Raw genomic sequence first — 27189 nt, forward strand, 5'->3', positions numbered from 1 at the left:
TCCCGCCGGCGCAGGGTAGCAGGAAACTCTCCGCACACTCACCGAACCTGGGCTAGCTAAAGCACAGTCTTTATAAAGTGACAAAAAAACAGTCAAGGCTGCTATCAAGTGTCACCCAACTTAAATGCAGGCTCATAAAAAGTTTCTTCATCCTTACTCAGTGGGGCTGGGGCCATATATGTGACTTCTGGCTTCTCCTCAAAGTCTAAATGACCATGAAAGGTCAGCATTTTGAATCAATCCAGGACATCAAGGGAGCCACAGCAGTGCAAATAAAATGTGAGAAAGATTTCCAAAAATGCTTCAGCAATGGGCAACAAGGACAGAACACGTGTTTGAAATGAGAGGAATCAATGGTGATGCGTCTTACTGTACGAAGCAGCCACTATTTTTCAGTCATACCACTTAGGCTACTAAGAACCAACACCAGCCAACTGATACTATAAGATGGTTCATTGATTAAAAGAACAAAGGTTCTTTAAAATAAACTAAGATTAGATATGGACAGCATTTTCTGTATGACACAAGGATATTGAGACACTGTGGAGAATCCCTTTTTGAGCTTAGCAAGGCACTCTAAATTGGTGAAGAATTGGGCCTAAGACCTTTACTTTCCTCTTTCCCCCTCCATTACTTAAAAACTCACTCTAAGTGACACAGTAGGAAACCATGGCTAAAGTTTTCTGAATATATGTTAAATCATTAAAGCAAGATTAAGGAAATGATTATTTTCTCAGAGGACTTATAGAAGCAAATTATTTGAAATGAGTATAGTGGCTATGGAATTTACTGTGTGACAGCTTCATTTGTCACCTAAAGATCGTATCTCACTATATGTAGTTTAGGCTGACCTTGAATTTATGGCAATCCTTCTGCCTTAACCTCTCAAAAGCTGGTATTACAGACATGTAGCACCATTCCTGGCCAAAAGATTTAAATATTTTAAAACTGTTCTCTTCATAGTGTAACTGTTTTCCTCAAACTACGTTGGAAGCTTTGAGGAAGTAAGTCTTTGGACTGGAGTTTTGCTGCCCTCTCCTGGGAACATTAAGTCAAAGCTTGAGAAATGGACCATACTAAAGAATCCTACACTGTACTGCAACCGCAGCGATTCTGCTCCATCAGCACGAACTGTGGAACTGGGTACTAGTTTCCAGAAAAATATGTACTCCTGTCCTAGTCACACTTTCTTTGAGCAGTTATAATCATAATAGGGTAATATTTGTAATACAGTGACTTTTAAGGTTTATGCCATCTTCACAACTATTGCTGCCTTTACCCCCTTTGCTCCTCTCTCAAGCAGGCAGATTGCATTCTCATTTCACATGTGGACAAAGCCATATCATGCTTAAGTAACTTATCTAAAGCCCTATGTTATGATTTGCATCTAGATATCACCCCCAAAGCCTCATGCAGTTATGGGTGCAGGCTTTAGTTTCTGATTGATTTGTGGTCCAATGCTGGGTTATGGGTGTGAGTGCACGCACCCTGGGGTGGGGAGCCTGGACAGAACATAAGGGAGGAAGGGAGGCTTGCTCTTGACCCTCCTTTTTTGCTCTTGTTGTTTTCGCTGTCTTCGCTGCCATGAACTGTCACCCCTCAGCCAGCCATCCTTCCTTGGAGCCAGCTGAGTACGGACTGAGACCTCCACAAGCTGTGAGCTAAATAAAGACCTCGTTCTCATATATGCTGATTACCTATGAACTAAGCAACTGCACTAAAGAAAGCAATGTGTAACGGTAGGGTCATGCTTGGGATGCCTGTCATTCTGGTCTTCTAATTATGTCCTGCTTGTCATGACATACCAATTACTGCCATACTATCTCTCAAGTAAATGTTTGTTTTAAAAAAAAGGGTAATAAATGAAAACAAGAGACCAAAAAAAAAAAAAAAAAAAAAACCCAAAAACAAACCAAAAAACCCTTGTCCTCTTTAATTTGGGCATTGAGTATTTTGTCTCAGCAATGAGAAAAGTAACCAAGACACCCTACTACAGGAGTAGCAATCTGGACCGAGCTCATCCTGACCCACAGTTCAATACTCTACCCATTTACCTGCTCCAAGTGATGTACACGAATGATATAGTTCATATAAATCTCCACTATTCTTCAGCAATTTCCATTTTACACCAGCGTTCAACCAGTAGATTAAAAACATGAAGCTTTGTGAATGATTTTGGTAAGGCTATATTGTAATTATAACAAAAATTCTTGAACTTTTGCTTAGAATTCTTAGGGTCTCTTTTTAACATATAAAGAGGCCACTTAAGAAGCAGTTTTTATATTTGTAAAGCCAAACCAGAACAGGGAAAACAGATTGGGAAATGTAGAAGAAAATGAAGAATGAAAAAATAAGGGGAAAAAACCAAGAAAAACTAATTAGAAACTTTATTTTAAACTTTGAAGTGTGTAAGTAACACACTGTATTAATGCAAGTGACTAAAAAGGCATACAAATAGACGGAACTGTCAGTCTCTTTATTGGTCTTACTGTTTTCCCTACGCAGCCAGCCCAACAGACCTCAGTGCTCACCCACGACTTGCAAAGCAGTAACTGGGAGGTTAGGTCAGTAGTCAAAACGAAGCCTCAAACCAGGTTTTAACTTCAGCATGGTATTTACCTTACACAGTATGTTGGTTGAGGTATTTAATCACTAAACTGAAGTCACTTTTTCATATGAAAAGTTGGCTAAATGCTTGATATGAAAAGATTGAATATCACCTATACAATATAAAAGCAACCATGGGCATGACAGTCAACTGGAAACATTCCCAGACTTAAGATCTACCAAGCTATTTGACTTTTGTGCTTTTTCTCCTAACTTACCTTTACTTCTTTTTCATTTTCTCTGATTGTTTCTTCTAAAAAAACAAGTTAATTTTTTGCTATACTGCTTTCCTCTTCTCCAAAGCATTCACTATACAATCTTATTGGTCCTTTCTTTTGTTCTGATTTCTCTTAAATATGCCTCTTTATTTTTCCATTCTTTCAGTAAGCCTATATCCCAGTTTAGTTATTTTTTTCCCCCTTCAAAGTATTATTTCCAAAAATGGTGTGCTTTTCTTTTTAATACTTCACCATACACCTCCTGCAGCTATTTGCTGAGTACTTCCAATGTGTCAGCCTTAACTGTGTGGCCATTAGCCCTCAGGCCCTAGTATCATGGTGAACATTCCCAGAGGTTTAAACTGAGATGTTTTACTCTACATATTTCATTAAGTCTTGTGTGAGCACAAGTTATTACACACTTGCCTTTTTAACTTGGTTTTGTAAAGAAGATTTTTCATAAAAGTAGAACATGTAAGTTTCAAATTCCTTAAATGTGATTTGAAGGAACAGAGAGAAACCTCATTTTTTTTTTCTTTTTTTTTTTTCCAGAAGACCCAAATCTCTGAATACAGTACAGGAAAATATTATTTGATACAAATGCTTCTGTACAGAGTTTCAATACACCATATTTAAAAAGTTGTTTAAACTGTAGAATATTTCTAATTCACAACCAAGTTTTCAAGTCTTTTGGGTACTTAAATTTGAATTCCACATCCTATACATGTGGAGTTCTTAACTGGATCACACAAGACGAGCAGGCTTTGCTGGCCTGAATAGCTTGAAGTGGTACATACAGGGCATGCACGTACACATGAACTTTTCTCTGGGGGAAGGTGCACCCTTTTTATCAGCTTTCTAAAGATTTCTCAAAAAGCTGAGAAATTCCTCTTAAGACATTTAAATGACTAGGTAATGTACAATGCACCACATATTTCTAAATTTTGATATTTAGGAGATTTCTTAATTAAGACAAGCCACGAAGTTCAATGTCACAAAAACATAAATGCTCCTTGTGAGAGCAATTTTATGTCTTTGATTCTAGTGGTCCAATCCTCAGTCCACTGCAAACCAGCTTCTATCATCAGCCCTCTAGAATTACTTCTGCTTGCATGATCAAGTTTATGGTTGCTAAACATACAATGTATTCTTAGTATGGATCTCATTTACTTACTTGGATAGTATGGTGGTTAAAAACAAAGACTTCAGAGCCAAACCACTAGTTTCAAATCTTGGCTCACCACGTTCTAGCTCTGTGATTTTGGGCAAATTACTTAACTCTTTAGTGCCTCAGCTCTATTTCCATTCTTTATTCATAGAATAGTGTGAACATACTTTGAAAGGTTTGGTCAATGTGAGAATTAAGCTCCTAAAACAAATTTGGTACCTCTGACCAGTACTTTCTTGAAAGTCACTAAAAAACTAGCTTGCCTAATTCTGTGTCTGATGGCGTCTTTGTTTCATCTCCCTACATTTTACTTTTTCAGACAGCATCTCATTATATAGTTCAGGTTGGCCTTGAACTCACTACTGTATTTAAGGATGGCCTCAAACACACAGTGATCCTCTTGCTTCAGCCTCCTGTGTGTTGGTATTATGGGCACAGCCACCATACATCAATCTTGTCACTCTGTATTATTTTTATATTATGGCCAAATGATCATTTGAAGCTGTATTAGCTTGGTAGACAAGTGCATTTATTGCAGTATAGAAGTTTTTTTCTGTCTCTGCAGTCACTTGTGCTTATCCTGAGTTAAACTGAACCAAGCTATGACATTTCCAAAATGTGCCTCACTCTTTATGTCTCGTACATACCACTGATACTCCCTAGACTGTCCCCTGCTTCTCCTGTAGAAATAAGCTTCCTTTATGTTACACTTCTGTAAGTACTTCATACAGTACTTGTCACGTTCTATTTTAGATATTTGGTTTGCTAATATAGTTCATTAGTTACAACTTCTTGCTATTTCATATTAAGAGCAGAAGGGGGTATACTATGAGTCTTAATCTCTCATTTCCCCCCTGCCCTGATCTTAAATCACTTTCTTGTTCATTATTTACTCCATCTCTTTTTAATTACCTCACTAAAATTAGGTAGAAATGCATTTATAATGGATATGTGTACATAAGTAAACTAGGTAACAAAACTTCACACTGAAGGGAACATTCTAGAAATATTTATTTCACTGCTGACTGCAGCATGCAACTCTCAACAATGAGCTGCCACCCTTCCTCCTACAGAAGCACCGAATGTTATGGTACCACTATTTAGGTTCTCGGTCTTTCAAAGACTTTTATTGTCAATATCATTACTCAAGGAATAAACCCTTTAGGGACTTAAAAGTACTTATTCTCTGTAAAAACTAACCTCTGATTTCATGCACAAAACTCCAATGAGCAAATTTTAGGCCATTGAAAGAAAATTTAGGTCATAATAGAAAGAAAAAAAATTATTTCAGTTCTGTAAATTATAAGGAATAAAAATAAACATTTCTACTTGCCTAACAAGAAAATGACTATTTTCCCTACCAGGAATCAGGACAGTAGCTCTGAGGATTCCTTTGGGTCATAAACTTGCCCACTGTTACCTTTTCAAAGATGTTCAAAAATAAGATGTTGGCTCATCCTCCTTACATAATTTTAAAAAATATTTGCAGTATGTGTAGGAGTTACAAGTTGTATAGACCATAGGCCCTTGTGATAACATTCAAGAGGCCTATTCTTCACATTTACCTCAGAAGGTAAAAGGAAATCTCCATTATCCCTGAGCAAAAAGGAAAAATAATCAGTTATTTTTATTAGTAGAAACCACTGTAAATTAATTACTTATCTCTAGACCATTCCTGGAGAATTTATGTAAACTGAATAGCAATGAAGTACTCTGAGACTTGTCAGATAAACGAAGCTAGAGATTTTAGTAAGTGATCTGCAAGTTTTAAATCTATAGAACTGGATAGTTTTCATTTTAAAATTTAAGAAAACACTGAGGATGTTTATGGGATGTGAAATTACTAGGCACAGGGGAATTTTTAAAATGTTACGCTATGGCAGAAGGGAAACAAGGAGTGGGGAAAACTATAGTGAACAAACTGAATGAGGGGGTTGACGAACTGCAGTTCTAGGCTGGGCTTTTCTTTTTATTAAGCCATGGGGCTCTGGCTATGCTATGCTATGTTGCTCTTATATTAATATAAACCAAATGCTACAAAATAAATTTAATAATATCCCAAACTAATTTAAGTCTTTATGTTCAAAGAGTGAGAAAAAACTTTAACTTCTTAATCGAGGAGTGCTAGGTAATTTCAAGGCATCCTAACATAATTCATTTAATTCTAAAGCAACTAGGAAATAAGTGAAATATAAGAGGAAAACAATAAAAGTTTAGTTAGAGGCCAACAGACAGAATCTGTGCAGTACAGCCATTAACCTTCACATATTTGGAGTCTGGTGTAAAGGCCATCAAAAACTCAGCTTACTGAAAGTCACAAATGTCACAAACAAAAGGAATGTTATTTAAAGTCAAAAACCTTCCCAAATGGCTGTCTTCTTTGAAGGAACTCCGAATGCTGCTAGCGCTGGTTGGTTACCTTACATCCCATTGATGGCTCTATCAGAGGATTAGAATGTCCCAGTCAGTGCTGTTTTAAACTCTTACTGGGAGGGGAAAAAAATAAAACAATCTACTGTTCCCTAACATGTATGGCTTAGCACCCAGAGAAAGCCTCTGCCCCCAAGAGACTTTTCACATAGGGTTAAGCTTCATTAAAGGAGGCGCGAACTTTCATTTTCAGGATGTATTTTCTTGCAAGATCTTTAGAGGCAGAAGTTCCACTTGGGTTCTAATACATATCCCTGTGAGCTCAGCTTCCTGAAAACATACACCTGCCAGGTTCTAGGTTGTCTCTTACCAGTGACTGTGTTTACTACTTCACAGCCACCAGAATCGCACATACACTATTAACATGATGAAAAATACAGCTACAGCTGCAAGTTTGGCATAAGTGGAACGCATGTTCAAGTACTTCGCATCCTGGCGATATTTCTTGGACAGACTGGACAAATTGTTAGCCTTTGAATCCAATGCTGTTAAGAGGAAAAAGCAAAACAATAATTAGTCCCTGGAAATATTTCATCAAAAACATTGAGGCATAAAGGTAACCAAATGAATGCTCAATAGTAAACAACAACAAAGCTTAGATTATTTTTATTGTAAGGGTAAGGTTGCACATTACTGATTAACTCATGATATCGAATCACTATAAAATCTATAATGTATTTTTCAATTACCTAGCCAAACTCCGTATAAATTCTAGAGGTTGCATAGTGAGGTACCTAGGAGCTCTGGCCTCATACTCACTGGTTCAAGTATCAGCTGTACCAATCGTGATACTTACCAAGTTAAGTTTCTCTATTATAGTGAAGTAATGACTATATTGTAAGATTGCGGGTGTATTAAGAATACGTATAAAGTGAGTACAAGAGCTTAAACACTTGAAAAATATTTGCTGATTTTTTCTAATAATTATTGTCATCTTTTTAATATTTTTATGGTCTAAATCACATTATCTTGTACTTTGAAAAATGCACGATCCATGTAGTTTAAAATTCAGGTAACTACTAAATTCAATTATCAGACATTAAGTATTAAACTATACTTCAACAGTGATTGCTTCAGAAATTATAGGAAAGCTATAATGCAATTACAATACATTTCTTTTTGTTTGTTTTTTTTGAGACAGAGTCTGCTATGTAGTTCAGACTGGTCTTGAACTCATTACATATCCTAGGCTGGCCTTGAACTCCTTGCAAACAAGTACTTACCTAGTAAATGTTTTTAGTATTTTCTGTAGTTTGCCTTCCCCAACCCCACAAAACTTGTAACTTTGTTGTCTTCTAATTAACTAAGCAGCTAAAGAAATAGTCAGATAAGTTAGACTAAAATGCGTATTTACCATAAAATGTTTACATACTTTCAGTTTGACATAAATAAATTCTGATCAAACATTTTTCTTTAAATTTCTGAAAAACCTTAATTATTGAAACTGTCCTACCAATGTGATTTGAAACTATCTCATTGCTATTTGTCTATCAATAAAATTATGGGAAAATAAAAAAATAAATAAATAAAAATAAAATAAATAAATAAATTTCTGAAAAACCACTTTGCAATCTCAATTTGTTTGTTCTTAAAAGAGTACTTTTAAGATACTGTTATGACTGAGAAATATAGTATTATTTATTAGTGCAAGTATGACAGCCATATCTAAATTCCCAACTGGTGATGGGAACAAGATTAAAACTTAGACATGAAAGAAAATGGAGGATGAGAAATAACTACGATAAGCTCAAGGTATACTTTCAGCCATCTACTAGAATGTCACTCATTTGACAGGGATATTTGTTTGTTTGTTTATTTATTTATTTGTATTTTTTAGGGAAGGGTCTACAGGGTGTTCAGGGTTTCACTACTAGATCGGACTCGAACTGATCTGCCTATTTACAGCCTCCCAAGAGCTATTTGGCTGGCCCTTGATTATTTTGTTTTTTGAGACAGGGTTTCACTATGTTGTTTAGGCTGGTTTTGAACTCATTATGTAGCCTAGGCTGGCCTCAAATTCATAGCAATCCTCCTGCCTCAGTCTCCTAAATGGTGGGATTATAGGTATATATCAACATATCTGATTTGAACAGGGAATATGAACTATTGGCTTATTATTACACCTAAGTATCCAGAAGAGGGCTTGGCATATAGCCAGTGTTATCTAGTCACATTTGCTGAAAGATTCTAAATGCTGAGAATAACTGGGCAGAGGAACTATTATTAGGGTGTGCTGGTAAACACTATCAACCTCACTGGAATCACAGATTCTAGGGAGGTGACTGTATTGCGAGGATAGGACCCTCATCAACAGTTCACATGCTGATGAGTTTACAGGCAGGTGGGCTATTTGAAGGAGCCTACTTGATGAAAGTGGGTTGTGGGTTTGTGGCCCTGGGAACTACACATAGTCCCTACACTCTTCCTCTTCAGTTCTGTCCAACCTGTTTGGTTTTCCAGCTGCCATGAGCCATTTATCTTCCTTCACCACTATCAGTCAAAATAAACCTCTTCTTTAAGTTACAGGTGTCAGGTTTTCTGTCCCAACAACAGTAAGAGTGCCCAGTGCAGAAAACTGGGACCAGGGAAGAGGGGTCATTGCTGTGATTGTACTTGACCATGTAGTTCAAAAGCCTCTGAGGGAGAAGTGTGGAAGAGTGGGATAGAAATGTCTTATAATATTGTACGTACAGCTTAACTTACCAGAAAAATTCTGGTAGGTCTTAAGAAGACAAAAAAGCTGAACTTCAGTCAACAACCTGAGTTAAAACCAGTCCTTGGGAACAAGCTGAATTCAAAAGTCAAGGATCTACTGTATCTGGACTACCTCTGTGACATTAATACCATGGTCTATTGCCAGAGAACTAAGTGGTGGGCCAATTACAGCACACCCTTCCTCCCACATGAACAGAGGTGACCAGATATTGGAACAGAGTCAAAGGACTATAGTTAGCCATGCCCCAAGTACATCACTGAAAAGCAAACTAAAGACTTCAAGTTAATACTACCAACAAAGTCTTTCACAAACTGATTACATACCAGCACAAAACACAATGAGAAAACAAACACAAAACAACAGAAACATAAGAAGTTAAGGCAACAAAAACCTCCCAAAACTTTCAACTCTCCTAAAGCTGACCCATGAGGCATCAAGAGGGAGGAAAGAAAAAGTCACCTATTGGAATTGTTTGAAAAGATAACAGATTAAAAATCAGATCAATTGTGTTCGCAGCCGCCGCCGAGCTGCCGTCGCTGTCTAACTCCAGCGCCGCCTCTCGCTCACCGAGCTCCAGCCAAAGGAGAAGGAGGTAAGGAGGTCCCAGTACCATGGCTCGTACCAAGCAGACTGCCCGTAAATCCACCGGTGGTAAAGCGCCCAGGAAACAACTGGCTACAAAAGCCGCTCGTAAGAGTGCGCCCTCTACTGGAGGGGTGAAGAAACCTCATCGTTACAGGCCTGGGACTGTGGCACTCCGTGAAATTAGACGTTATCAGAAGTCCACTGAACTTCTGATTCGCAAACTTCCTTTCCAGCGTCTGGTTCGAGAAATTGCTCAGGACTTCAAAACAGATCTGCGCTTCCAGAGCGCAGCTATTGGTGCTTTGCAGGAGGCAAGTGAGGCCTATCTGGTTGGCCTGTTTGAAGATACCAACTTGTGTGCCATCCACGCCAAACGTGTAACAATTATGCCAAAAGATATCCAACTAGCACGCCGCATACGTGGAGAACGTGCTTAAGAGTCCACTATGGTGGGAAACATTTCATTCTCAAATTTTTTTTTCTTCTTCCTGTTATTGGTAGTTTTGAATGTTAGGTTTTTTGTTTTTTGTTTTTTTTCCGTGGGGTCAAAAGGTAACTAAGTACATGATTGCGAGTGGAAAATAGGGGACAGAAATCAGGTATTGGCAGTTTTTCCATTTTCATTTGTGTGTGAATTTTTATCTTCATGCGGGATGTAAAGCATTAATGCAAGTCAAAAATGTTTCAGTGAACAAGTTTCAGCACTTCAACTTTATAACAATTATAAATAAAAATCTGTTAAATTTTTCTGGAAAACGCCAGCATTTGGATTTTTTTAAAACGAGTAAATTTCTTATTGACAGCAACTAAATGGTGTTTGTAGCATTTTTATCATACAGTGGATTCCATCCAGTCACTATACTTTTCTAACTGAGTTGTCTTACATGCTAGTACATGTTTTTAATGTTGTCTGTCTTTCTGTGCTGTTCCTGTAAGTTTGCTATTAAAATACATTAAACTGTAAAAAAAAAAAAAAAAAAAAAAAAAAAAAAAAAAAAAACAATAAAAAAAAAAAAAAAAAAAAAAAAAAAAATCAGATCAATGAGGTGTTGATGGGCTCTCACACACAAAATAGCTAATAAGATAATGGAAGTAATAAAAACAATTTGTGAGCTTAAGAAGCTAGTAAAAAGCTAGCTGAGCTAAACAAAATAATGCAACATGAACAACCAGTTTTGCAAAGAACTGGAGTTCACAAAAAGGACTGAAACAGAAATGCAGGACATTAATAATTACACTGAAACTATGAAGCCGGTCATGGTGGCAAACACCTGTAATACCAGCAATCAAAGGAGGCTGAGGCAGATGGATCGACATAGCTTTAAGTCCAGCCTTAACTACAAAGCAAACTCTATTTCAAAAACAAAATGAAACAATCACAAAAATAAAAACAACAAAAGAAAGTATGGGCGGCAATAAAAGTTACCAATGTGATGACAGAATATCAGAATCAGAAAATAGGAGTATTTTTAAAGACTAATCACTCAGAGATACTTTAAAAGCAATAAGACATCATGATAAATGGGTGCAACAGCTGCTTGATGATGCAACAAAGCCTAATCTAATATTAACTGGAATAAGTGAAAATCAGAAGGTGGCACAAAGGGCATTACAGAAATAACAGCAGAAAACTTCCCAAATTTCATAATGAATTAAAGAAACAGGTAAGTGAGGAGTACACAACACTGAATAGCCACAATCAAAACTTTTCCATGTTATATGCCAGTCATACTACACTGGTTAAAGGAATAACTCGACAGTCAACAAATATAAACACACATTTGTGAAACACCAGTGTGTCCAACTTCATAAAACAAACACAACTAGACATAAAAAATTAAACACCAGCACAATTATAATGGGCACCTTAATACCCCCTTTCACAAATGTACAGATCAACTGGACAAAAACAAAACAAACAAACAAACAAAAATAACAATAAATGCCAGAGTTGAATCAAACCTTTAAACAAATGGACTTAGTAGACATCTAGAGTGTCCCATCCAACAATGAAATACACATTCTCACAGCAGGTGGGACTTTCTCCAAAATAGACCACATGCTAGCTTTGCCTATAAAGCATGCTTAAGTAAATGCAAAAGAACCAAATTACCCCATACATATTATCAGATCACACTATAATGAAACTAGAAATCAATGGCAAAACCAACTATAGAAATTATGTGAACACAAGGAAATTAAACAATGTCTGACTGAATAATCATTGAGTTACAGAAAAAATAGAGAAAGAAATTACTTCCTAGAGTCAAATGACAATGCCAGTCATTTGACTACCTACCAGAACCTACAGGACACAATAAAAGCAGTCTTGAGAAAGAAGTTCATAGTTGTGAATGTCTACATTAAAAAAAAAGAGAGAGAGAGAGAGAGAGAGAGAGAGAGAGAGAGAGAGAGAGAGAGAGATCAATTAAGTAACCTAATGATATACTTTAAGGTTCTGCAAAAACAATTCAAATCCAAAGCTAGTACAAGAAACTAAAAAAATATCAAGGATTGATGAACTGAAGAGCTGTTTTTTTGAAAGAATAAGTAAAATACATAAACTCCTAGCAAATCTTACCAAAAAAACAAAAAAGACCCAAATCATTGTAACTAGAGATTATAATGGACTCTGCCGAAATCTAAGTTATTAGTAACTATTTGAGAACTTATACTCTAATAAAATGGAGAATTCAGAAGGAATGGATAGGTTTTTCCTAGGTACACATGGACTACCAAGCTGAACCAAGAATATTAGGCAATGGGATTGAAGAAAATTAAAAAGTACCAACTAGTAAAACCCAGGCCTTGATGAATTCACTCTCAAATTCCTCAAGAAACTTAGAACAGATCTAACACCAATCTCTTCAAGCTCTTTAATGAAACTGAAAGGGAAGGAATACTCCCAAAGTCATTCCTGGAAGCTAGCATCACCCTAATTCCAAAACCAGAAAAGGACCCAACAAAAAAGAGTGATAGGTTAATCTCTTTAATGAGCATCAATGCAAAAATCCTTGACAAGATATAGCAAACCATGTGCAACAAATTAAAAAAAAAAATCATACATCATAATTGTTATGGCTTGTGTTTAGATGTTCCCCCAAAACCTCATGCCTCATGCAGTCATAGGTCAAGCTTTTTTTTTTTAATTTTTTTTAATTAATTTTTTTTAATTTTTATTTATTTATTTTGTGTGTAGAGGGGTGTGTGTGTGTGGCCAGCTCAGCCCACCAGGGGGCGGGGCTGGCTGGCATGTGGTGCTGGGGGATCGAACCGCGGTCCCTGATGGTTTGCTAAGCTTGTTCTAAGTAGGTGCTTTAGACCACTGAGCCATCTCTCCAGCCCCAGGTCAAGCTTTTTCAAACGTGGCTGGATCTAGTGTATGACTGACTCATGGTGCAATACTTGATTAAGGGTGTGTGATTACTGAATTAGTCCACTGATTGGCTTGACACCACCCTAATCCCAGTAGCCCAGAAAGATGCTGCTGAGGTTCCTTATTGCTTTGCTACTCCTGTCTGCCATGCATGTTTCTCCTCTGTGAGGCCTGTTTACTAGCCTTGAAGCTAGTCGATTAAAGAATGAAAGCTCCACAAACTGTGAGTGAAATAAACCTTCTCTCCTTTAATTTGTGGATGTTGGGTGTTTTGTCACAGCACTAAGTTGGAAAGATGTACACTCTGTGAAGAAACAGAAAGACGGGAGGGGGCAAAGGTTGGCTCGTTTAAAGCACCTGCTTGGGCAAACTCAGTCAGGTGCAGGGGACTGCGGTTCAATCTCCAGCTTCACATGTCACTTCACATGGTGCACCAGACCTGCCCTTAAGGCAGCCTGAGCCAGCCAAAAGAAAAAGAGATCCTGTTCCTGCAGAGACAGAACCAATATGGTCAAAATGGCCGTATTTGCAAAATGATATACAGACTTAAAGCACTCCCAATCAAAATGCCAATAGCAGGCCGGGGAGATGCTCAGTGGAATAAGTGCTTCCCTGGCAAGCTCAAGGGCCTGAGTTCAATCCCCGGTTCCGCAAAAAAAAAAAAAAAAAAAAAAAAAAAAGCATTCTTCACAGAACTAGAGAAAACAATCCTAAAATTCATATGGAACCAGAAGAGACCCAGAATAGCAACTGCAGTCCTGGGCAACAAGAATAAGGCAGAATGATTCACAATTCCAAGTTATACTGTAGGGCTACAGTGATAAACACAGCATGGTACTGGCATGAAGAAAAAAAAGATATGTGGACCAGTGAAACAGACTAGAGAATATAGAAACAATTCCAAGCAAATTCAGCTATCAGATCTTTGATAAAGTGGACAAAAACTTTAACCATGGAGGAAATCAGTACAAAGATTCTTAGTTAAAGACATCACATTTTAGTGATACAAGCATAACCACAGCTAAATCTTGGGCAGCCTACATGTTCATCAACAGACGAATGGATAAAGAAAATATGGCTTATAGGCAAAATGGAGTACTCCTTAGGCATAAAGAAAGATACACGAGTCAATTGTCAGAATATGGATGTTAAATAAAATATACAAACTTGAAGATCACATGGTTTCTCTTACATAAGAAACTCAAAATATAAATAAAGAGCAACATAAAAGACAATAGGAAAAACAGTAATGGAAGAAGGAGGAAGAAAGGGGAAGGATGGGCTGGCCAAATAGCTCAGCTGATTAAAGTGCCTGCAAGCAGATGCAGGGGCCAGGGGTTCCATCCCGGGGCCTACCATGCCAGCCCTGTCCTTGGGGCACAATGAGACAGCAATTGAGACTGGGCATGGTGGCGCGCCTGTAATCCCAGCACTTGAGGCTGTGAACAGGAGGATCACTACAAGTCTGATCTAGTAGTGAGACCCTGAACACCCTGTAGACCCTTCCTTAAAAAAAAGAAAGAAAAGGAGAAGGAAAAAAAATACACCAAGGAGGGGAGGCAGGGAAATAGTATACCAAAAGAATTAAAATGTTTTATGTACATGTACCAACTCCTCACTGAATGTAATCAATATGTACTGAAAATATAAACACGTACCAATAAACTTTTTTAAAAATTAAAAGAAATGAATAAATTTTAAAAACAAAACCAAGAGGAAAAAGAAAATCACTGGATAAGAATCTTTAATTCTAGGGCTGGTGAGATGGCTCAGTGGTCTAAAGCACCTACTTGGAACAAGCTTGCCTGAAGCACAGGGACCACGGTTCGATCCCCCAGCACCACATGCCAGCCAGCCCCGCCCCCTGGTGGGCTGAGCTAGCCACACACACATAAATGGATAGATGGATAAATAAATAAATTAAAAAAAAAAAAAAGAATCTTTAATTCTATCTGAATGCAATGAACTCCAGTATTTTTGATATTTTTGTTGTAGGTTTTATATATTTATGAGCCCTTCATATTTCTGTTTTTGGTACCTGCAGATTCAATTAACTTCAGATAAAAATATTTGCAAAAGATAAATTTTAAAAAATGAAATAAAGGCTAAAGATTGCAGTTCAAAATAAATAAAATCTATTTAGTCATGAAACATAGTAAGGCCAAATTCAAGGAATACTTTCTTTTTTTTGTATTTTAGTAGAGGATCTACAGGTCTCACTACACAGATCAGACCCGCAGTGATCCTCCTGTTTTCAGCCTCCTAAGCAATGGGATTACAGGTGTGTGCCACCAGGCCCAGTCTAAGAAATACAGAGATACACATACACATGGTACATATATTTTCAGGCTAATTTTAACTAATTACCTATCATTTAAAATAGCGCAAAAAAAGAAAAAAAAAAATCACTAAGTAAAAATGCCTAATTTTACACTTGATCTTAGCCAAAAGTCCGAGAAGCGATAAAAATATACCTAATTTTACCTAACTTTTAGATTTGTTCAAATATATCAAAGCTTATACAAAATACATGTTTGATATATATTAATAAACATAAATATATAAAGTATCAGATTACACAATTATGTACTAAAATATTATCTAACTAAATGCATTAAGAATTTAACCTACAAAAGAGATTAATGTGAGATGGGATACAAAGATTAGGGAAGGCTTCTTAAAAGAGGCAGTTCTTGTCTACAGCTCAAGGAACAGGTCCAGCATGCAGTGAGGAAGCACCATTCAGAAGCTGACTTGGGGGGCCGGGGAGACAGCTCAGTAGAATAAGCGCTTGCCTGGCAAGCTCAAGGTTCTGAGTTCAATCTCCGGTTCCGCCAAAAAAAAACCAAAACAAAACAAACAAAAAAAGAAGCTGACTTGGCTGAGGGAGAAAGTTTACTAAGTGAGAACAGTAGATGTCTGCAACCTCCTATTTATAAACTAGCACAATGTCTTACACACAACAACGAGTAAAGGAATTTGAGAGCAAGCTAGTTCTTATCTTATAGAATAAGTTCTTCACTACAGGTATGCCTTTTTATAAAGAATAACCTGGTAGCAAAGAAGTCTCCCAAAGAGGCTACTTGTGAAACTACTACAATAATCTTAAATAACTGCCTCTCATACTTCCTTTTCAATATCCTTAACTTTGTACAAATAGTTTATATGTTATTTTCTATTTATTAAGGTATTTGTTTGTTACAGGATATTGCTATGCAGCTCAGATTCGTACTGATCCCCTTGTTTTAGCTGCCCCAGTGCTGGGATTATAGGCATGCACTACCACGCCTGGTTTCTGGGCCCACACAGCATCCCTGGGGTTCCAGGGTGGCACGGCCTGCGACACTGGGGGTTGAACTCAGATCCTTGCACTTACCAAAGAGGAATTTAGGCCACTGAGCTCTCTCCAGCCCATAATTTTCTTAATTTTATAAATTATTTGAATAGCAACTGCTTCTGACATGGATGAGTCCTTTACACTGTTTTAAGGCAATAAAAACCAATGATACAGCTGGGCATGGTGATACACACCTGTAATTCCAGCACTCAGGGGACTGAGGCAGGATTGTTGGGAGTTTTAAGGGTAGCCTGGGCTACATAGTGAGTTCAAGGACAGCCTGGACTACATTTCAAGACCCTGTCTGTCTCAACCAAAAAAAACTATGATGCCAGGAAAAAACATTTCACACAGAAAGGCTTTGTAATGCAATGTATCTCTGACACATAAATGTTAAAAGTTCGAAGTAGAATCTTAGAGCAATAAAAGCTACTGCAAAATAGCCTGCCTTTGTCTATAGTATGAGAACCACCTCTTCTAAGATTCTTGCTTTCAGATACCTGAGAGTGCTTCTCCCCTTTGCAACACCTCCTCGATATTGGCCACCATGATCCTCTGTACATCTTGTAACTCAGTGTTGATGGAGCCCAGGTTTCTCCGGGCACGACTGTCAATGTAGAGCTTCTTTGTTTTCTGAATGAAGGTATCTAAAATGATGAAGAAAAGTGACCATTAACAACAATGATTTTTTCCACCAAAGAAATAAAGTCAGGAATCAGAAGTTCTCAGTTTATTCCTGAATATGTGACGGTCCATAGTTTAAACACTTGGGGAGAATATAAAAAAACTTAGGCTTTTGTTTGCTCATTTGTAAAATGTCAAGATTCAAATAGATGACCATTCAGTAGAAATGTCCTTTGGACATCTCTGAATTAGATTTACTACCAGAATCCTTAGGGAAACTAAAATCTACTAGTATAAGCCTTTCTTCAAAGTAGAAAATTTCAAACTATTTGGGGATTCTTAATGTTTTCTTACTTAAGTCTATTAACTTCCCTAAAAGGATACAAACAAGAAAACTCTACCATCATTATAGCTAATATAGTTGAGAAATTCTCCACTACAATATTTTTTTTTTTTACTGTACTTTCCCAATGTGGCCCTGTTTTTAAAGTACAGGGAAAGCAAACATGTGATCAAGAGTTTCCCAAAACACTAACAGAAAACTGTGGTTTAATTCATTCATATGTGCTTCTGCAAACAATAAAAACAATGATTTAGCTTTAAAGATATTTTCTTTTCTGCATTTTTAAAAATTTATTTATGTGTGTATGTGTGTGTGTGTGTGTGTGTGGCCAGCTCAGCCCACCAGGGGGCGGGGCTGGCTGGCATGTGGTGCTGGGGGATTGAACCACGGTCCCTGTGCTTTGCTAAGCTTGTTCTAAGTAGGTGCTTTAGACCACTGAGCCATCTCACCAGCCCCTAAAGATATTTTCAACTTTGGAGAAACAGGAATTTATGTGTATTGGATACCTTTTGTTTGCCTCTTTAGATGCCCTTTCTGCCTCAGGAGCCTAACCTATATGAAGCAATTAATGGGCACATTACCTTGATTTCCAATTAGGATGAGGCAATGAAAACTGTAACAGTAGGGATGACAGAGAGCAGATAACAATGTCAGGGTGTTTACTCCCATTTTCCCAAGCAATTACTTAGGGCTGACAGGATTATGTTTCTATTGCTTTTCCCACATTGGTCTCCTCTATAAACGATCTTTCTCAGGTCCCAAAACTGATCTTTTCCCTTAAACCTTTAGGCCTGGGGATTCTAGCAACTAATGTGTTACCGATCCCATGTTACTCTATCTTGTGGCTCTCTTACAACTTATTCATATCTTTGTGTACCATTAAGCTAATCTGAGTGCAACATTAATTTCATGTGTCAGTCAGTTTTTTTCCCTTTGTATTTACTGGGCTGTTAGTAGCTACAAAAATAAAATTTGAAAAACTAGACATTATATAAGTTAACACTTGGAGAGTTTACAGTTATAAAACACTAGAGTGGTTTGTCAATTTTTCTCTATTTCTATAAAGCAAGATGGTCCACTTATTCAGTAAACTTGAAACACTTCAGTAAGTCTAAGATAATAAACCTAATTTTTTTTTAACCAAAAATATCAGTGATGTAGCCTAATCCTACTTGTACTCATTTTCCACATTTAGTGGATTTAGGACATTTGCTTTGATCTACTGCCATCAGGTATTTTATTAGGCCTAACTGGCACTGAGTCTTTTCATAATTCTTGTACAAACACAGACATCATACTCTGTACTTAATACAGTAAATATTATCCTCGAATACTGTCTATATATCTTCTAGTATTTTTTAATAGACCTTATTCTACTAAAAAGAAAAAAATACATTCTTTCTGGTTTCCAAATTCTGATCTCCATAAAATGGGTCATATTGTTAGTATGTTTCTACAGAATAACTCAGCTATTACAAGCCAGGTAAGTAGAGCTCTTTCACATAATTACTGTTACAAATGACAAGAACCAAGCCAAGGGGCAAATCCTGTGGGGAAAAATCAAGACACAAGTTCTGTGGTAAAAAGATCAAAGGACTACAGAAAAATCTAATTCAAAAGGACAAAAAGAAGTGGAAGAATTGGAGAGAAAGCAGAAGCCAAAATTTCAGTAGTATAAATTGCAGGGGATAGAGGGAACAACATGGAAAAGCTGGCTTGTTGTTGCACACCTGAAATCACAGCATTCAGGAGGCTAAGGAAGGAGGTTTCTTATGAGTTCAAGGATAGCCTAAACTACATCATAAGATACTTTCCCAAAAAGAGCAAAAAGGAAACAAACATATCAGTATTAAATTAGTGTAACAAAAAGTTTTATAATACTTCATGAGAAGTGAGGTGCAAAACTTACCAAATTCAATAAAGGAATATGGTCTAGATACGGTAGGCACTTTCTTCCCATGCTGTTCATCAAATTCTGAATGTAAATCTTCTAGGTAGGCAAAAGCCAACTTTTTAGGGAAAGCAGCTTCACACAAAACCAAATAGCACACTCCCTGCTCAATAATGTAGCTGGAGGGGAAAAAAAAAGCAAGACAGGGGCTGGTGAGATGGCTCAGTGGTCTAAAGCACCTACTTAGAACAAGCTTGGCAAAGCACAGGGACCGCGGTTCAATCCCCCAGCACCACATGCCAGCCAGCCCCGCCCCCTGGTGGGCTGAGCTGGCCACACACACACACACACACACACACAAATAAATAAAATTAAAAAAAAAAAAGCAAGACAAAGTTATCTATAAAACAACGATGTGAGAATGATTAAAGCAGACTCTTAGAACCATTATAAACTTCAAAATATTGAGCCTAATCCTTGCGGAGCTGGCTAAGTCACAAAGTAAATGTCAAACCTCAAGTCCGCAGGATTACAAAACAAACCTTTTCCATCATTATAAGTATGTACTAAAAGGAGGATTTGTGTATTTATTTTTGTGGTACCTGGGATTGAATTCATCATCATTCACAAGCACATCCTAGATCTTTATTTGCTGGGCACAGAAAACTGCAATCTTAGAGTTAATCTGACTAATTTCTAGATAGAACTCTGTAATCATTGGAAACTATTTAACAATAGAACCTGGGGCTGGTGAGATGGCTCAATGGTCTGAAGCACCTATTTAGAGCAAACAAGCTTAGCAAAGCACAGGGACCGCGGTTCAATCCTCCAGCACCACATGCCAGCCAGCCCCGCCCCCTGGTGGGCTGAGCTGGCCACACACACACATAAATAAATAAATTTAAAAAAAAAACAAAAAGCAATAGAACCAAATTCTTTGTCAAGCAAGCTCCCTGGCATTCTGGAAGGAGATATAACTCCTTTAACCACATGCACAAACTACACAAATGAACAAGTACATACATGACTACATGTATGAACTATTGTTGGATAAAGGTTAGGCTGCCAATAGGCTTTCAAGTTTCTTTTTACCTATAGTATTCTTTATTTCAGCATAAAATTATATTCAAAAGACTAACGTGTGCAGCAGACTACTTAAATTCCCATCCCCAACCTTTCTATGTGACTCCTGAAGCATCCTTGGGCTCCACAGAGGATAATTTAAAGTCTATTTCATGATCACTCATCCCCTTAAATAATATTAATGTCCTGTTGCTTGCATAAACTCCTGAATTGCCCTCCTTGCCTTCAAGATATATCATTTTCTATATAACTAGTTTTATTCCCCAAAAGTAAAAAGGACAATATTGACTAGCTTTCAAATTCCAGAGGTTTCCTGATACCTAATAAAATGATATTCCTTGGTACTTATAAGATATCGTCTAAGAAAACACCTAGAAGGGAAATAGCTGGGTCAAGTATAATTTCTATTTTTAGGTTTTTAAGGACTCTTCACACTGATTTCCACAGTAGATGAATAAGTTTAACTTCCACACAACAATGCAGAATTCTTTTTTGCTTGCAACCTGGACAGCATTTGTTATTACTAGATTTTTTTTTTTTTTTTACATTTTTTATTTATTTGTGTGTGTGTGTGTGTGTGTGTGTGTGTGTGGTGCCAGCTCAGCCCACCAGGGGGCGGGGCTGGTTGGCATGTGGTGCTGGGAGATTGAACCGCGGTCCCTGTGCTTTGTTTAGCTTAGCTTGTTCTAAGTAGGTGCTTTAGACCACTGAGCCATCTCACCAGCCCCTAGATTTTTTTATATAATCATTCCTTGCAGGATAAAATGGTATCTCAAAGTAGTTTTACTTTGCATTTCTCTAATACCCACAATATTTCTAAAGGATGTATTACTGAATGATGAGTACAGAATTCAGTATACACAGGTTAACAGGATAAAATTACTGTAAGCCCATATTAAATAAACAAAGTTATCTTTACTTTTAGAAAAATCGTTATCATTCTTACAAGGTGCTACATTACTGTCTTCCATATTTAAATGTTCATGAAAAAATCAGAACTATACTCACTGAAAAGTCATGGCCCCTGCTTCCAAGGTACATCTTGTAGGAGACTGTTCATTCAACTTTCGAAAGAGATGCTTAGCCTGAGTCTGATACTGTTGAAGGTCCCGGCCAGACTGAAAAGAGTACACTTCCATTTAAGAATTTTCGACAGAAAGAAGCTGTATCAGTTAGCAAGAAATATCATGGTATTATGAGGACACTACATGAAGTTCTTTCATCTACAGGTTAATATGATTTGTCTTCATGAAAGAAAAACAGCCCACTTTTAGAACACAAGGAAAGACCTAATGACCAGTTCTTCAAAAAGATCCAATTTTTATTTGCTAAGAAGCAAAAGTGTGTATCTCAACTACATGTAGCACTCTCAATGCTCTTTCCACTATTAGGGCAGTGTCCTATTCCGAACCCACTGCACTTTCACCTACCCAGCATGCACTGTACTCAGGAGAAAACCCTGGGAACTAAAGACTGCTGAATCTCATTTTTAGGCTGGAATATCAAGTAGACTCTTATGCAGAATGCTGTATTAGTGAGCACTTAAACAAAACTGAATGTGTGTATCTATGTGTAAAAACTACACAAACACTATGACTGTAACTATGCAAAAATGAGCAGGTTATACCAAAGACTGGAAAATTAAATATCTTTTACTGCATATACCTATTCGGTTCCCATGTTTGGACAGCAAATTTGAATAGTGAGGTATATATGCAAACAAAAATAAAAATGGCATTCAAATAATATAGTTACAGGCAATGTGTCTCTGAATAATGTTTAAATACTTTTACAATCAAGGAAGGGGTTCCACCGGAGAAAGTTGTATAAATTTCTTTTTCCTTTACTGCTAGAACTAGACACAGGGATCATATATATTAGAAAAGTGCTTACTACTATAGTAGTGTTATTTCAAAAGAGGAAAAAAAAATCACACCTTGCAGCCTAATAGATAAAAAGAGGAAAAGAAATGCATGAAGAATCTGAAGCAAATACACATTGCTTATTCATCCATAAACTGGTCAGGCCAGCAATAGTTTGAATGCTTGCTTCCCTTCCAAAATCCACATGCTGAAATCCTAACCCCCAAGATGATTGGAAGGAGAACCTTTGGGAAGGAATTAAGAGTCATGGGGAACCCTAATGACTGAAATTCATGCCCTTATAAAAGATCCCAAGACATAGCTGCTTTTCACATTTTAAGGATCCAGCCAGTGACACCATCTGTGAATAAGAAGCAGGCCCTCAGCAGATCCAAATTCGGCCAGCCCCTTAATCCTGGACTTCCCAGTCTCAAGAACTGGAAAAATAAATTTCTGATTTTTATAAGCCACCTATTTTGTGAACACTGTTGTGTGATGGAAAGAATTATTCTATTTTGGATTTACTTATTTTGGATTGAAAGATGGAATGCAGTCTCCCAAGGTAAATTTTAAAAACTAAATGTTGAAAAGGCAGTGTTACTACATTCTCCCAGGATCTTGAGTCCTAAGGTCTAACTTTGAAAAAGTATGAAGTAAAATCTTAAAATTCTAGATAGTAATCTGCCAACCTAATAGTAAAAACAAGGAAGCAATGATAAAATGATAAAGTAACAGGTCAGCAAATGCACAATATAAAAAGACAGTAAACTGGACATTGCACTAGGAGACATACATGAAGCATATCAGGGATGTCAGGCAGAACCTACTTGAAGGATTAGCTGTAGGTTTATCTTTTTTAAGCATTGCTATTATGGAAATCATTCACTATGTAATGCTACTCATTTGAGAAACACTTCTGTGTCAACATACGTATGTGTATACAGTTTTATGTATTAAACTGTATTTCACATTGAATTATAAACATGTCAACATTATCATGTTATGATTCATATCTAAAATATCCCCCCAAAGTCTCATACATTTAGAGATGCAGCTTCTGTAAGGTGATTGGGTCACGGAGCACTTAAATATACAACACCTTAAGACAAGGAAGGCCAGTATGGTTTAGGCACTAACAGGTGTTTTTGCCCCCAAGGGGACATTTTATAATAGCTGGAATTACTCTGAATTGTCATAACAAAGCAGGGGAGGGAGGTATTACTGACAATTGGGCATAAAGGCCAGCAATGTAGCTAGACATCCTATAATACCCAGTACAGTTCCATATAACAAAGAATTATCCTTCCCAAAACATCAACAGTACTGAAGTGAAAAACACTGTTGAAAAATTTCACTATGCTAATTATTTAACTGAGTGACATAAGCAAGTGATCTATTTTCTACAAGCCTCATGGGCTTATCCTTATCTATAGAGATAACAGTACCTAGTCTAATATGGCTGCTATGAGGATTGAGTGAAAAAATGCACTTAGGCTTAGCACAGTGGCTGGCATGTAATAGGCACTCTATAAATGTTCTACATATACAATTATCAGCCTAAAAATAAGTCTAGGATCATTTTTTTTTTCTAAATATTTATTTATTTATTTATTTATTTATTTATTTTGTGTGTGTGGCCAGCTCAGCCCACCAGGGGGTGGGGCTGGCTGGCATGTGGTGCTGGGGGATTGAACCGCGGTCCCTGTGCTTTATTAGCTTAGTTTGTTCTAAGTAGGTGCTTTAGACCACTGAGCCATCTCACCAGCCCCACTAGGATCATTTTTTGAGACACTGAAAACTTAGGAAAGACTATTACTCAAAATCAAAATTCCCAAAGGAAAATATGATGGGTTTAAAGAAACACTTTTTTTTTTTTTTTGGCAGAACCAGGGATTGAACTCAGGCCCTTGTGCTTGCCAGGCAAGCGCTTATTCTACTGAGCTATCTCCCCGACTGCACAAATACATTTTTTGCGTAAAATTTCTTTCCTTGTCAATGAAACAAAACACCTATCTTAGTATATACCAAATTAAGAAACAAACAATAACAAGTCAACTAATTTTTCAATAAAGTATCAAGGTAGATGATAGAAACCCACTAGTATTAAGTAGACTTTTGAATGCACTTTGCATCTTCGCCCACAGAATTCAATGTACAAGTTGGAAAATTATCAGTCGATTAACCTCTCCGCCTCACTGTCACCCTTTGTGAGTGAAATGTTTGTCATACTACCTGTCTTTCAAGGTAATCTGTCCACACTATCTCCCTTGTTTAAACCATGTTCTTGGCTTACTTGAACAATTACCTTCCTTCTATAGAGTGGTCCGCACAGAAAATTCTTAAATTGGAGAAGAAAAATATTTCACAGTTGAAAAATTTGTGTAGTGGATTTTTTCACAATATATTGAATGATTACAGACTTTGTTTTGTAGAATGAATAAAATATTTTTACTTGGCATAATCTGCAACTCAATCTGTAGCGCTACTCTTCTAAAGGAGAAAAAGAGCACACTATTTAATTTCAAACTGTAAATGTCATTAGGCCAAACAGACGAGTCCCTTAGTACTGGATCCTACTGTCAGCTTGGATGTCATTTGTATGAAAACGCTCCTGATCTCCAAAACCAACTTAGACATCTTTCCATGTCCAATCCGAGAACCCTCTTCTTAATTCTATTCTTAATTTCTTCTAAATTTACGTCACAGTAGTTTGTTAGCTGACTTTTCCAGTGAACTAGAACTCCCACGAAGGTAGACTGTGTCTTCTAATCCCCTGCATTACCATGCCTGGCCTATCTGATGAACTCAAATCTTTCTTTTTTCATGAATAACAAACGAAAAGTCCAAGGAAAGAAACGTGCGATTTCTTAACTACACACATCATTTTCAAGTCCTTCGGCTGTAAGGGAGCGTGCTCTTTTACCTTTGGGGGGTGGCGACTACCTGCGAGAGGAGATCGCTCCTGAAGGCAGGATCTTCCCACACGGCAGGTACGTCCTGCCCTGTGTTCTCTTGGAAACACGTTCTGGAGATAACCATCGTCACCCCGTCTCGACTTTGGGGGAACTCGCCCCCAAATTCACGACTTGTAATATTCTGCTGCTAGTAAAGCTACTGAGGAGGAGTCGCGGGGCTCCCCACGTCCTCGGGAGGAGCCCGGGCGGAGGACAGCACGGCGCTCCGCGGGGTCGGGGCAGCGCGGGCCGGGGGCAGCTCACCTGCTCGTCCTCCTGCATCGACGCGGCCAGCGGAAGTCCGTCCGCCACTCGGGCGATCATCGTTAGCAACACCATCTTCACTGGGACCCGACCCTGCCCCGCACTGCCGCAGGCGTCGTTCTCACTCGCCCTGGAGAGAGGACAGTAAAGCCTCTCGCTCAGTTCCCGGAGATACGGGCGCTTGCGTCTCCGCTTCGCGCTGAGGTGGCCGGAAACAGCCCGAGAGCGTCCCACTACCGGTCCTCAGAATTGACTTCCCACGAGAACCTCAACCGCTGAAACTTTAGTTCCGGGCTCTTTCTTACCTCCCTTCACTCCCAAAGTCCCGCCCACTTTTCAAGGCTTTCTCTTTCATCCCGATTGGGATGAGGCGCTCTAAATGACACAATTTTCTTTTGCCTTGATAGTTTTAAATTTGGGGACAAGTCTGGAGAGGAGGATGCGGTCAGTGGGTTCTTAAATGAAATCTATGTAAAGAACTGAAAATTAGGTTATTTTCATATTTATCTTTTCTGCTTTATAGAAAACTTACGTTATATATAGACTATTTCTATATGTGCATATCTTGAGGCACATATTGAGTTTTTTCTTGGGTGTTTGTGCTGTATCCCAGACTCCTGAACAATTTCTGGTAAGGGATCAGTTAATATTTATTGTATGTGTGAATAAACGAGCAAGCACAGGATCTCAGAGATAACTCAGGTCAATCATCCTACCAAGACCTGGACCCCAGCTACATGGACATGATCCGCACCCGGATAATCTTCCTACAACTTCCAGACTGGATATTCACTCTATTGGTGTTGGAACCCAAAAATCAAAAACCAGACTCAACTTAAAAGCGCTTTATTTAGCTGAGCTCAGCGGTTGGCACTTACTTTCCTCTCCAACTATGTGCGCACCGAGGTGGGGAGAGACAAGGGTTTTGAAAGCTGAAAACCGCAAAGAGAGGGCTGACTTGAGCGCGAGGGAATGCAGCACTGGGGTCAGCGTCCACTTAGGGGAAACAGGTTACATTCTTCTCATATGCGGTTACAATTTTTAGGACCAAATAATTAATTCTTATGGCATGGTGTTGATCACAGGATGTCACAAAAAGATACAGAGATAATTTGGGGAACGGGGAGTTATCCTTAGAACAGAAAGTTATTACCTTAAGCTATGGGGCTGATCACAAGAAACATTGTGAACAGGGACTTGTCCTTGGAATTGGAACAGAAAGTTATCTTAGGCTATGAGGCTGATCACAGGAAACATTGTATAGACTGCTTTTAACAATCTGTGGCTCAGAACAAAGGAATGTTTTGAACATTAACAAAACTGTGTTCAGAGGCCAGATGGACAACTTGAGCCACAAAGATGAAGTCTAAATTGTCAGCTTATGCCAAACAGTCCTCATTAATAAAGTTACAGTGGAAACATACAGAGGTGTATAATAGAATGGCTATTCTGGTTACAAAATGGAATCAATCACATAGGTTATAACAGAAACATACAGACTTACATAACAAAATAGCTGTTCTAGTTACAAAAATGGAGCCGGTTACATAGGTTATAACAACTGGAGTAACTTCTATACAGTTACACGTAACAGTGTTCTCATTTCTCTGTTGATATCTCCGTCTCTAATACAGGGACATTATTGGTCTCTCAAGGTTTTGTGAATGTTAGATAAAAAGTTGGGCCAAAGGTTTCATAAACTACAAAAAATTAAGTTATATAAATGTATTT

At 37.8% G+C, this 27189-nt stretch overlaps 2 protein-coding genes and 1 long non-coding RNA gene across 3 annotated transcripts in view; 2 read left to right on the top strand and 1 right to left on the bottom strand.

Annotated features, from left to right (window-relative positions):
- The window catches only part of LOC111814028, a 13851-nt gene extending 12503 nt beyond the window's left edge, over nt 1–1348 (top strand). Inside the window, exon 3 of the long non-coding RNA XR_002819109.1 lies at nt 1304–1348. This is a non-coding gene — a long non-coding RNA (uncharacterized LOC111814028). The remainder of the gene's footprint in view (nt 1–1303) is intronic.
- Nucleotides 1349–2365: 1017 nt separating this feature from the next.
- On the bottom strand, nt 2366–25663 carry Sec22b (SEC22 homolog B, vesicle trafficking protein). The gene is made up of 5 exons (XM_004646183.2): nt 25459–25663; nt 21387–21496; nt 19314–19474; nt 16938–17084; nt 2366–6908 (listed from the first exon to the last, which is right to left on the bottom strand). Exons 1-5 carry the CDS (start codon nt 25531–25533, stop codon nt 6754–6756), a joined length of 648 nt encoding a protein of 215 aa, XP_004646240.1. The 5' UTR covers nt 25534–25663; the 3' UTR covers nt 2366–6753.
- Nucleotides 9736–10544, top strand: LOC101586629 (histone H3.3). Its single transcript, XM_012512695.2, has one exon. The coding sequence runs from the start codon at nt 9751–9753 to the stop codon at nt 10159–10161; it is 411 nt and encodes a 136-aa protein (XP_012368149.1). The 5' UTR covers nt 9736–9750; the 3' UTR covers nt 10162–10544.
- Nucleotides 25664–27189: the final 1526 nt, after the last annotated feature.

This window comes from Octodon degus, unplaced genomic scaffold, assembly GCF_000260255.1.
Source record: "Octodon degus isolate 3935 unplaced genomic scaffold, OctDeg1.0 scaffold00257, whole genome shotgun sequence".
In the NCBI taxonomy this organism is placed as follows: domain Eukaryota; kingdom Metazoa; phylum Chordata; class Mammalia; order Rodentia; family Octodontidae; genus Octodon; species Octodon degus.